Consider the following 12,276-nt stretch of genomic DNA (forward strand, 5'->3'; position numbering starts at 1 on the left):
AAAAAAAACTGTAAAAAATACAAACACATGGAGGCTAAACAATACACTACTTAATAACCAAGAGATCACTGGAGAAATCAGAGGAAATAAAAAAAATACCTAGAAACAAATGACAATGAAAACACGACGACCCAAAACCTATGGGATGCAGCAAAAGCAGTTCTAAGAGGGAAGTTTATAGCAATACAATCCTACCTCAAGAAACAAGAAACATTTCAAATAAACAACCTAACCTTACACCCAAAGCAATTAGAGAAAGAAGAACAAAAAAACCCCAAAGTTAGCAGAAGGAAAGAAATCATAAAGATCAGATCAGAAATGAATGAAAAAGAAATGAAGGAAACAACAGCAAAGATCAATAAAACGAAAAGCTGTTTTTTTGAGTAGATAAACAAAATTGATAAACCATTAGCCAGACTCATCAAGAAAAAAAGGAGGAAGACTCAAACCAATAGAATTAGAAATGAAAAAGGAGAAGTAACAACTGACACTGCAGAAATACAAAGGATCATGAGAGATTACTACAAGCAACTATATGCCAATAAAATGGACAACCTGGAAGAAATGGACAAATTCTTAGAAAAGCACAACCTTCCGAGACTGAACCAGGAAGAAATAGAAAATATAAACAAACCAATCACAAGCACTGAAATTGAAACTGTGATTAAAAATCTTCCAACAAACAAAAGCCCAGGACCAGATGGCTTCCCAGGTGAATTCTATCAAAAGTTTAGAGAAGAGCTAACACCTATCCTTCTCAAACTCTTCCAAAATATAGCAGAGGGAGGAACACTCCCAAACTCATTCTACGAGGCCACCATCACTCTGATACCAAAACCAGACAAAGATGCCACACACACACAAGAAGACTACAAGCCAATATCACTGATGAACATAAATGCAAAACTCCTCAACAAAATACTAGCAAACAGAATCCAACAGCACATTAAAAGGATCACACACCATGACCAAGTGGGGTTTATCCCAGGAATGCAAGGATTCTTCAATGTACGCAAATCAATCAATGTGATAATCCATATTGACAAACTGAAGGATAAAAACCATATGATCATCTCAATAGACGCAGAAAAAGCTTTTGACAAAATTCAACACCCATTTATGATAAAGACGCTCCAGAAAGTAGGCATAGAGGGAACTTACCTCAACCATATATGGGCCATATATGGCAATATATGGGCCATATATTACAAACCCACAGCCAACATCGTTTTTAATGGTGAAAAACTGAAACCATTTCCGCTAAGATCAGGAACAAGACAAGGTTGCCCACTCTCACCACTATTATTCAACATAGTTTTGGAAGTTTTAGCCACGGCAATCAGAGAAGAAAAGGAAATAAAAGGAATCCAAATTGAAAAGAAGAAGGAAAACTGTCACTGTTTGCAGATGACATGATACTATACACAGAGAATCCTAAAGATGCTACCAGAAAACTACTAGAGCTAATCAATGACTCTGGTAAAGTAGCAGGATACAAAATTAATACACAGAAATCTCTTGCATTCCTATACACTAATGACAAAAAAATCTGAAGAGAAATTAAGGAAACACTCCCATTTACCATTGCAACAAAAAGAATAAAATACCTAGGAATAAACCTACTTAAGGAGACAAAAGACCTGTATGCAGAAAACTATAAGACACTGATGAAAGAAATTAAAGATGATACAAACAGATGGAGAGATATACCATGTTCTTGGATTGGAAGAATCAACATTGTGAAAATGACTATACTACCCAAAGCAATCTACAGATTCAATGCAATCCCTATCAAACTACCAATGGCATTTTTCACAGAACTAGAACAAAAAATCTTAAAATTTGTATGGAGACACAAAAGACCCCGAATAGCCAAAGCAATCTTGAGAAAGAAATATGGAGGTGGAGGAATCAGGCTCCCTGACTTCAGACTATACTACAAAGCTACAGTCATGAAGACAGTACGGTACTGGCACAAAAACAGAAATATAGATCAATGGAACAGGATTCCTAAGTCCAGAGATAAACCCACGCACATATGGTCACCTTATCTTTGATAAAGGAGGCAAGAATAGACAATGAAGAAAAGAGAGCCTCTTCAATAAGTTGTGCTGGGAAAACTGGACAGCTACATGTAAAAGAATGAAATTAAAACACTTCCTAACACCATACACAAAAATAAATTCAAAATGGATTAAAGACCTAAATGTAAGGCCAGACACTATAAAACTCTTAGAGGAAAACATAGGCAGAACACCTTATGACATAAATCACAGCAAGATCCTTTTAGACCCACCTCCTAGAGAAATGGAAATAAAAACAAAAATAAACAAATGGGACCTAATGAAACTTAAAAGCTTTTGCACAGCAAAGGCAACCACAAACAAGACGAGAAGACAACCCTCAGAATGGGAGAAAATATTTGCAAGCGAAGCAACTGACAAAGGATTAATCTCCCAAATATACAAGCAGCTCATGCAGCTCACTATCAAAAATAAACCAAGTCAATCCAAAAATGGGCAGAAGACCTAAATAGACATTTCTCCAAAGAAGATATACAGATTGCCAACCAACACATGAAAGGATGCTCAACATCACTAATCATTAGAGAAATGCAAATCAAAACTACAATGAGATACCATCTCACACTAGTCAGAATGGCCATCATCAAAAAGTCTAGAAACAATAAATGCTGGAGAGGGTGTGGAGAAAAGGAACCCTCTTGCACTGTTGGTGGGAATGTAAATTGATACAGCCACTATGGAGAACAGTATGGAGGTTCCTTAAAAAACTAAAAATAGAACTACCATATGACTCAGCAATCCCACTACTGGGCATATACCCTGAGAAAACCATAATTCAAAAAGAGTCATGTACCACAATGTTCACTGCAGCACTATTTACAATAGCCAGGACATGGAAGCAACCTAAGTGTCCATCGACAGAGGAATGGATAAAGAAGATGTGGCACATATATACAATGGAATATTAGTCAGACATAAAAAGAAACAAAATTGAGTTATTTGTAGTGAGGTGGATGGACCCAGAGTCAGTCGTACAGAGTGAAGTAAGTCAGAAAGAGAAAAACAAATACCGTATGCTAACACATATATATAGAATTAAAAAAAAAAGGTTCTGAAGAACCTAGGGGCAGGAAAGGAATAAAGAAGTGACATAGAGAATGGACTTGAGGACATGGGGAGGGGGAAGGGTAAGCTGGGACGAAGTGAGAGAGTGGCATGGACTTATATATATTACCAAATGTAAAATAGATAGCTAGTGGGAAGCAGCCGCATAGCACAGGGAGATCAGCTCGGTGGTTTGTGACCACCTAGAGGGGTGGGATAGGGTGGGAGGGAGACGCAAGAGGGAGGGGCTATGGGGATATATGTATACGTATAGCCGATTCACTTTGTTATACAGCAGCAACTAACACGGCACTGTAAAGGAACTATACTCCAATAAAGATGTTTAAAAAAAAAAAAGAGTGAACAGAAAAGTCACTGGGCTTATCAGAATTTTTACACAGAAACAGGGGAAGTTTACTTCCACTATTAAACCTGTTTTAAAGGGACACTGCAGAACTAAAATGAAATTATGTTTTGATCAACATTGTGAGGAGTGCTTAATCAATATATTGCTTTCATACATAAACAAATCAGTCTTTGGGAAACTACTGGTGCCATGTGGGATCTGAGGTGGTAGAAAAATCCCTTTTTCCTAGGAAAGTGCTGTGACATCAATTATCCATTTATTCTGTTCTATTTCCTTTATAGCACATTATCTGTATCTGAAATTATCATGTTCACTTGCTAATTTATTTATTATCTCTCTGTAGGGTAAAGTTACTTGAAAAAGTAAGCTACCCGAGAGCAGGGAGTTGGTCTGCTTTGTTCACTGGACATATCCCCAGGGCATAGACCTTTAAAGTAGGTTTTCAGCAAGCACAGTAAGTTGAAGAAAGAACACAAAGTGGCTCGTACCCGGGTAGAGATTGTAGACTGCCATTTTATACTCCTCCTTTTTCCGTACAGTGAACACATGTCCACTGAAATGAATAGAATGGATATTTTCATTGCTGCCCATGCTGAGCAGATACCATCGGATCTTTTGATCCTGAGCCATTGCTAAACCAGGTAGTGTATCCATCACATAGCCATTGATTGCTGGAGAAAGAACACAGAGAAAGCTGTTAAAATCTATTGTATAAGTGTCTTTCCCTCCACTCCAGTCAAGAATATTGATTCCTATGAGGATTCCACTCCCACACATATAGTCTCAAATCACACAATGTCCAAACCTCAGGCTCAAGGTTCATTTCACAGCGAGTAATATTTGGGTGTGGAATATATTACCATGGAAGCGATACTTTTCTCTAAAAGTGGGGTCCTCCATCTGGATGTTGCAGGGAGCCCTGCAGTTCCTTTCCATGTTTTCAGTGAAGTACCAGCTCTTGGTCTCATCAAAAATAGTGAAAAACAGAGCAAATTCCTGCACTGTCACTTGTCTCCCATAAGCAGCGCTCAGAGTGTTTGTGCGGCAGATCAGAAGGGGTCCAATCAAGCCTGAGTGCACATCTTTTTCCTGAGAGGAAAGACACCAGTTCTATGAGCAAAAGTTCTCTCACCCATGAACCAGAGTGCATTTCTCATCAACTTTTATGACACTCCAACCCACTCCCCATCTTCCCACAGTACAATTTCTTCCTCTTTAGTAGATTCCAGAGCGATATGTCTAAGTCATAAATATGATGACACCTCCCCTATCTAAAGCTTCCCATTATGCTTAGGATAAATACCAAACTTCAAACATAACACAAAGACCCTTTCTTTTAAACCAGAAAGGGGCCAGCACAACATAGACCTGCTTACCAGATCAACATCAGAAAAATAAGCCCAGGCTTTGCAGTCAAACTCATCTTTAGTTGGTGCCATATGGTGCTGCACTTTCCAAAAGTAAGTTTTGGTTTCATTAGGCTTGACAAACTTTTTTCTAGGTTCTGCTCCTTGCCTCTGATCTTCCTCATAAGAAATAAGGCTAGAATAGAAGGAGTAGGGACGAGATGCCTGGTTTTTAAATGTTACCTGCAGAGCAAGAAAAAAAAAAAAAAGAAAAGAAAAGAAATAAAAAAAGCAAGTGTTATGTTTTAAGATCTTGTAAAGTTCTTAGGTTAGGGTTTATATCCCTAATAGCAATGCCGATTTGGGGGGTCTTTATCCAGGTTTTTAATAGCTGGAGGAAATGGTACAGAGTATGGATGTCATTAGAACCCAAACCTAAAGATCTACAAAAGAAACTGAGACATTTTTGAATTCCAAAATCTTTAAGGCATGAACTCAAAGTTGCAAAGGAGAAAATTTCTAAATACTTAAAAGCAATTCCAAAGTAAAGGGGAAAATATCACCACAGTGGTTTTAAGAGACCATAACCCCAGGAACTGATACTCTTAAATTAAGGTTCTTCATGACAAATACCAGGATGAATACTTATGATCTTTAAAGAAAACTTGTTTTTCAAATTAAAAAAAATTATACTTTTTCATGTGATATATGGAAAGTAAAATAAAATTGAAGTCAGAAAAAAATTCACTCACAATCCCATAATTTTAGATCCTCCTATATCCTTCGTGTAAACAATCAATTGGGACAATGGATGACTGTTTCTGGAAAAAATAAAACTACCTTGATCTTTGGCTCACACACACCAAAAACAAATTCTAGTCTACAGGAATTACTGATGGATTAAAAAGTTAAATGTTAAGAAATTAAACTGTAAAAGAAAGTTGAAAAAAGTATAGGTGATTTTAAGAAAAAAAAACCTCTGTATAGGGAAGGATTTTTATAAACAAAAAAGCTATGAAAGTGTCATAAAGGAAAGATTTATGGGTTACTACCTAAAATTTCAAACCTGTTTTATTTTAAAAACCATTATATACAAAATTAAGAGAAAACAAACTTGGAAAAATATTATTCACTAAAATGATCAATGATCATTAATATATCAATGATCTATAATATACAAGGTAATATAAATGAACAAGAAAAGCACTCCCTCCAAAAATTTCAACTATGCAAAGAACATTAATAGATAATTCATTAGAGAAAGTCTTAAAATGTTCATGTATATTGCACTCCTGGAATTTTATCCTAGGAAAAGGGTTGTGGCTGCAGCATTACTTAAATAGTAAAAAAAAAAAAAGAAACTATCTAAAAGGTTGTTCAAAGTAAACGGTTAAGTAAACCATAAAATCATATAATGGACTAATATTCCGTCATTTAAAAATATATGTAGGAAGTGTTTTTAATGACATAAGAAATGTTTATGACATATTTATTTAGAAAAGAAGTAGGATGATGCATTACATAATTTTGAATACATAAAGAGAATACATAGGAAAAATAAGAACATACAGCAAAATGATAATTATGGTATTATTTTTCAACTTCCTTATTTTCTATACTTTAAACGTTTTCAAAAGTGAGAATACATTATTTTTATTTAAAAAAATTTAAATTTATCCCTCCCACCCCCCTTCCCCCGGTAACCGTAAGTTTTGTTTTCTACATCTGTGACTCTATTTGTTTTGTAAATAAATTCATTTGTACCCTTTTTAAAGATTCCATATATGTGATAACATATGATATTTCTCTTTCTCTGTCTGACTTACTTCACTCAGTATGACAATCTCTAGGTCCATCCATGTTGCTACAAATGGCATTATTTCATTCTTTTTTATGGCCATTATTTTTAGAATCAGAAATCTAAAAAACATATACGGGATTAATTTTCTTGTAATTTCATTGTCCTCAACTTACCATGATATTGTCTTCGACTTCTGCTCTTATATATGGTCCCAAGAGTCCCAAATGTTCATTTAGTTCTCCACGGTATAAGGGCTGAGTAAAGGAGCCATCAGCAAATTCCTCAAATACAACCTTTTTGAACTGAGGGACACCTCCATTCTCAGCTCTGGAGAAAAAAGCAGAGGAAAAGTAATATTCTCATGGACCAGGTGGGTAGAAATGCCTCACATTGTTGTCTTCCCTGTATTTGAGATACATTTGGTAGAAGTGATGAACTGGAAATGCAATGGAGAAGGGAGGGAGAAAGAGGGATTAAAGATAACTTCCCGGTTTCTGATTTGGGCAAATGGATGGATGGTGATGCAGTTCACTGAGATGGAGAACCCTAGAAGGGTAGGTTGGTGTATACAGTTTTGGACACATGGGGTATCTGTGGGAATTATATTGGGAAATACACGGAGACTGGGAGTTCACAAAAGAGGTCTAGATGAAGATCATCTATATTTAGGTGGTAACAAAATCATGCAAGTGGCTTATCAAAGCCAATAGTCAATTTTATGTCCTCATCTTACTCAACATCTAAGCAACATTTTGCATAGTTAACCACTCCATCCTCCTGGACACACTCTCCCCAGGCTTCTCTAGTATATAAGATCCATGAAAACAGGGGGATTTGTCTGTTTTGTCCACTGTTGTACTCCCAGCAGCTGGAACAAGTGCCTGGCACATAGTAGGTTCCCCCCAAAAATTTGTTGAACGTTGAATGGATGTAGGGTTTATAAACATACTCTAAATATGAGAGCCTCAGTGTTCAGTCCTTGGACCACTTTTCTTTGCTTTTTAAAAATTCTGTAAAAACTGCGAACTAAAACTATACAATAAAGTGCATAAAACATAAATGCTTTTGATACAAAAAATGCAACCACCACTAAGATCAAGAACTTTTCCAGCAGCCCAGAAGACTCACTGCTATCTATCTACCTTTTCAATCACACCCTCTCCCTTCCCACGAAATGTAATCCCCATTCTGATGTTTATAATTATTTGATTTTGTTCATAACTGTACCACTTATGTATACATACCTAAAGAATATAGCTTAGTTTTCCCTATTTTTGAAGTATGCAAATGGAACCATATTGCATACATTCTTTTGTTTGTGATTTTTTTACTCAGCATTATGGTTGTGGTTCGTCTACGTTGTGTGTGTAGCTATAGTTTGTTCATTCCTATTGCTGTATAGTATTCCATTGTGTGAACATAACGCAATCATGTGCATTTGAGTAATTTTTGGTGCTTATACAGTCCTGCTATGAACCTTTGTATGCATTTCTGCTGGGCACATATCTAGGAGTGGAACTGCACCATTTTCCATTTTCATCAGCAATGTATGAGAGTTCCATTTGCTCCAAATCTTCACAAACACTTGATATTGACTGTGTTTTTACATTTTTGGCCATGCTACTGGTTGCACAGCAGTGTCTCTGTGGTTTTATTTTGCATTTCCCTGATTAATAATGAGTTTAATTTCTTATGGGTAGTAGCCATTTGGATTTCCTCTTGTGGAATGCCTATCCAAGTTTGTTTTCTTCTTTTTTGTGCCAATTTTTCTATTGGATAATCAGCTTTTTTTTCTTATTGAGTCAAAGGAGTACTCTATATATTCTTGATATAAGTCTTTGTTGGCCTTTTGTGCTGCAAACATCTTCCCTTCTGTGGCTATTTTTTCATTCTCTTTTTGTTATCTTTTGATGAGCATAAATTCATAATTTTAATGTAGTGAAATCTATTTAAAAATTCTTCATGGTTAGTGCTTTTTGTATCTTGATATAAATTCTCTTTCTTTTCCTACCCTGAAGTTATTGAGATATTCTCTTACTTTTTTCTGTCTAAGAGATTTAAGGTTTTATGTTTATGTTTAGACTTGTAACCCACTGTTAGTGGATTTTTGTGTATGGTGTGAGTTAGGGATCCAGTTTAATGTCTTTCTATATGGATATCAAAAAATTTCAGCACATTTATTGAAAACTGCTCTTCTGTGACACCTTTTCCATAAATCAAATGCCTATAAATGTGTTAGTCTAGTTTTGGATTTTCTGTTTTCTTTCACTGACCTATTTGTTTACTCCTAAGCCAATTATCACATTACTATAGCTTTAAAATAAGTCTCAATATGTTATACAGCAATTCCTCCCATCTTGTTCCTTTTCCTCAAGAGGGTCTTGGCTATTCTTGGCGCTTTGCATTTTCTTAGTAACTTTAAAATCAGGCTTGTTGAGTTCTGCAAGAGAAAATACTTGTTGAGATTTTCACATAGGTTGTGCCGAATCTATAGATCGGTTTGGGGATAGTTTACATTTTCATAATATCGCATTTTCCAGTACATGTACATGGTATATCTTGGCATCTACTTAGGTCTTCTTTAAAGTTTCCCAATAAATTTCCATAGGTTTTTCCATAGAGGTCTTGAAAAATTTTTGTCATACTTATTTCTAGGTACTTGTTACTATTTCATTCCATTGTAAATGACACATTCTTTTAATTTCATTTTCTACCTGTCTGCTGCTACTATATCGATATATAATAGATTTTGTATATTGATTTTCAATTCTACAAACCTGCTAACCTTCCTAGTTAATTCTAATCACTTATTTGTAAACATTTTTTATATGTATAAAATCATATCATCTGTACGCAAGGACAGTTTTATTTCTTTCTTTTCAACCTTTATACCTTTTATATGTGTTTACTGCTTGAGTGTTCAGTACAGTATTGAATAGAAGTGATTATAATGATTGAGAATTTATCTATTTCTCTATTTAAGTCTGTCAAGTTTTGCTTTATGTATTTTAAAACTATATTATTAGGTTCATAGTAATTTATGAATGTATGGCTGCCTATTGAATTGACTGTTTTATTATTATAACATTTCCTCTGTATCTCTACAAACCTCTTGCTTTAAAGTTTCCTTTCTACTTAACTGAGTACTTAGATTTTTAAAAAATATTTATTTATTTATTTATTTATTTGGTTGCACTGGGTCTTAGTTGCAGTTTGCTGGCTCCTTAGTTGCGGCATGTGGACTCCTTAGTTGTGGTTTCTTGCTTATTTTTCTTGTTTTATTTCATACCCAGTATCTTTGTGTGCTAGAAGTTGTATCTGGAATATTTGTGAAAATAACTTGAGGCCTAGAATGTTGGTTTCTTACACTAGAGAGGTTTTATGTATTCTTCAGCCAGATGTCTGCAGGCACTGCCAATCCAAGACATGCTTAAATTTTGATCAAGAATAGAGATTTCATGGACAACACAGATGACAGAAAACTGGGCTGTAAGTCAATGAAGTGCAAGTTAACTGGTTTACCATTACTTTGAGCATGTAGCCCTTTGGGGACCTAGCGTAAAGTGGGCACGGTTTACATCTACTTTTACTCCCTCATCATCCCATCAAGTCTTATTTGAATGCTATTAATAAGCTCATAACTCTTAAATTTGTATCTTTAGCACAGACCTCTTCCTTGGATTCCAGACTCATATATCTAACTGCCTACTCAACATCTCAACTTGGGGACTTCCCTGGTGGTCCAGTGGTAAAGAATCCACCTTTCAATGCAGGGGACGTGGGTTCGATCCCTGGTCGGGGAACTAAGATTCCACATGCCACGGGGCAACTAAGCCCGTGTGCCACAATTACTGAGCTCGTGAGCCTCAACTAGAGACCCCATGTGCCACAAACTACAGAGCCCACGTGCCCTGGAGCCAGCATGCCACAACTAGAGAGAAGCCCGCACGCCACAACGAAGAGCCCGTGCGCTGCAATGAGAAGATCCTGCATGCCTCAATGAAGATCCCGCGTGCCGCAACTAAGACCCAATGCAGCCCAAAAAAAATTAAAAGAAAATAAATTTTTAAAAAACTCAACTTGGATCTCTAATAGGCATCTCAAATTAAATATGTACAAAACAGACCCTTGAGTGTTTCCTCAAATAAATCTGTTCTGCTTCAAGCCTTCCACATCTCATTAAATGTCACTATCATCCACCTAGTTGCTCAGGACAAAACCCGAAAATCTTCTTTGAGTCTTCTCTCACCATTCCTCCCCATACTCAATCTAACACCAAGCCCTCTCTGCTTATCTTTAAATCATAATCAACATCCTTACATTTCTTTTGATTTTCACCACCACTACCCTGTTCTAATCAATAGCTTGATTGACGCTGGTGAGACTAATCTGGTGGAAAGTGAGAAACTGATGATGTAAGAGAGAACAAGGGACTTGCTAAAGCAACGTTTTTTATGAAGGGAGAAAGGATGGGATCGAGTGCAAAACTGGGCAGTATATTGGTACAGATGTCAGTAAATGTGGTGTTGGAAGTCTGTGGAGTTCAGTGCAAAGCATCAACTAGGAGTGAGAAGGGGTGTTGGAGAATGGGCAAAACGTGTTGGAGATTTAGGGAAAAAGCAGAAAATGTAAGATAGAGGTCCAGGAGAGCAGGAAATATTCTACGGTTGCTGTGCAGCAATAAGGGCTCATTTGAGGTAGAAAGCAAGGCTGGGAAGTGACAATGACTAATGAAGAGGGAGAGCATCTACCCTTCCTCTAGGACCTATATTATCTGACCACTGCTCATCTCTGCCACCTCATCTCCCTACCCCTGCACACACTTCCTTACTGTACTACAGTCATGTTGGTCCTTTTTTGTTCCTCAAACATGCTAAACTTGTTTCATTCTCAGGGCCTTTGCATTTCCTGTTCCCTCTGCCGGAAATGTCTTCTCTCAGACCTCTGTTAGCTGACCTCTTATCATCATTTAGGTCTCAACTCCACAAAGAGAATTTCTCTGACCATCACAGCTAAAGTAACACCCCCGTCACTCTACCATATTATTCAAGTCTACCTTTTGAACGGCACCAAGATTCCCCTATTTAGTTTTCTACTAATTTATTGTCCCTTGCTCTCCCCAGTAGAATGTAAGCTCCTACTTTGCTGCACTCCAGTGTCTATGCAAGTGTCTGGCATATAATAGGTGCTCAATAAATATTGGTTGACTGATTGACTCTCCTTATGTTTATCTTCCACATGTCTCTGTGCTTTCTCTCCCCTGCCCAACCTCCCTCTGCTCCCCTAACAATCAAATCCTCCCACTTTGCCCTCTGGATCCCCAGTACTATGGAAAACAGCTTTCCCTGCATCCTCAATCTCTTTACCACACACTTCACTGCTTCCTCCTGCCTCTATCAGGGCTCTCTCAGGAGACTAAACCTTACCCTGCAGCTCATAGGGCTGATAGGTGAGGCTGACTTTCTTCCTGCTCCCCATGGCTGCTTCTTGACTCTGACCCCCCTACCCTTTCGTAGACCCCTCTTCTTCACCATCCCACCAGAGTGAGTTTCATGCCATCTGGGTTTACCATCCCGTAACTCTCATTGTTAGTGTCATCATCTAATCTCCCATTTGCTCCTCAGCTTCATCTAG

At 37.0% G+C, this 12,276-nt stretch overlaps 1 protein-coding gene across 1 annotated transcript in view; it reads right to left on the minus strand.

Moving 5' to 3' along the window:
* Positions 1–12,276, minus strand: part of F8 (coagulation factor VIII) — a 122,993-nt gene that overhangs the window by 37,295 nt on the left and 73,422 nt on the right. The window contains exons 15-18 of the mRNA XM_068532435.1: positions 6,816–6,969; positions 4,872–5,084; positions 4,356–4,584; positions 3,984–4,166 (exon numbers count right to left, since the gene is read on the minus strand). Coding sequence (XP_068388536.1) covers positions 3,984–4,166; positions 4,356–4,584; positions 4,872–5,084; positions 6,816–6,969 — 779 coding nt within the window. The remainder of the gene's footprint in view (positions 1–3,983; positions 4,167–4,355; positions 4,585–4,871; positions 5,085–6,815; positions 6,970–12,276) is intronic.

This window comes from Eschrichtius robustus, chromosome X (assembly GCF_028021215.1).
Source record: "Eschrichtius robustus isolate mEscRob2 chromosome X, mEscRob2.pri, whole genome shotgun sequence".
In the NCBI taxonomy this organism is placed as follows: domain Eukaryota; kingdom Metazoa; phylum Chordata; class Mammalia; order Artiodactyla; family Eschrichtiidae; genus Eschrichtius; species Eschrichtius robustus.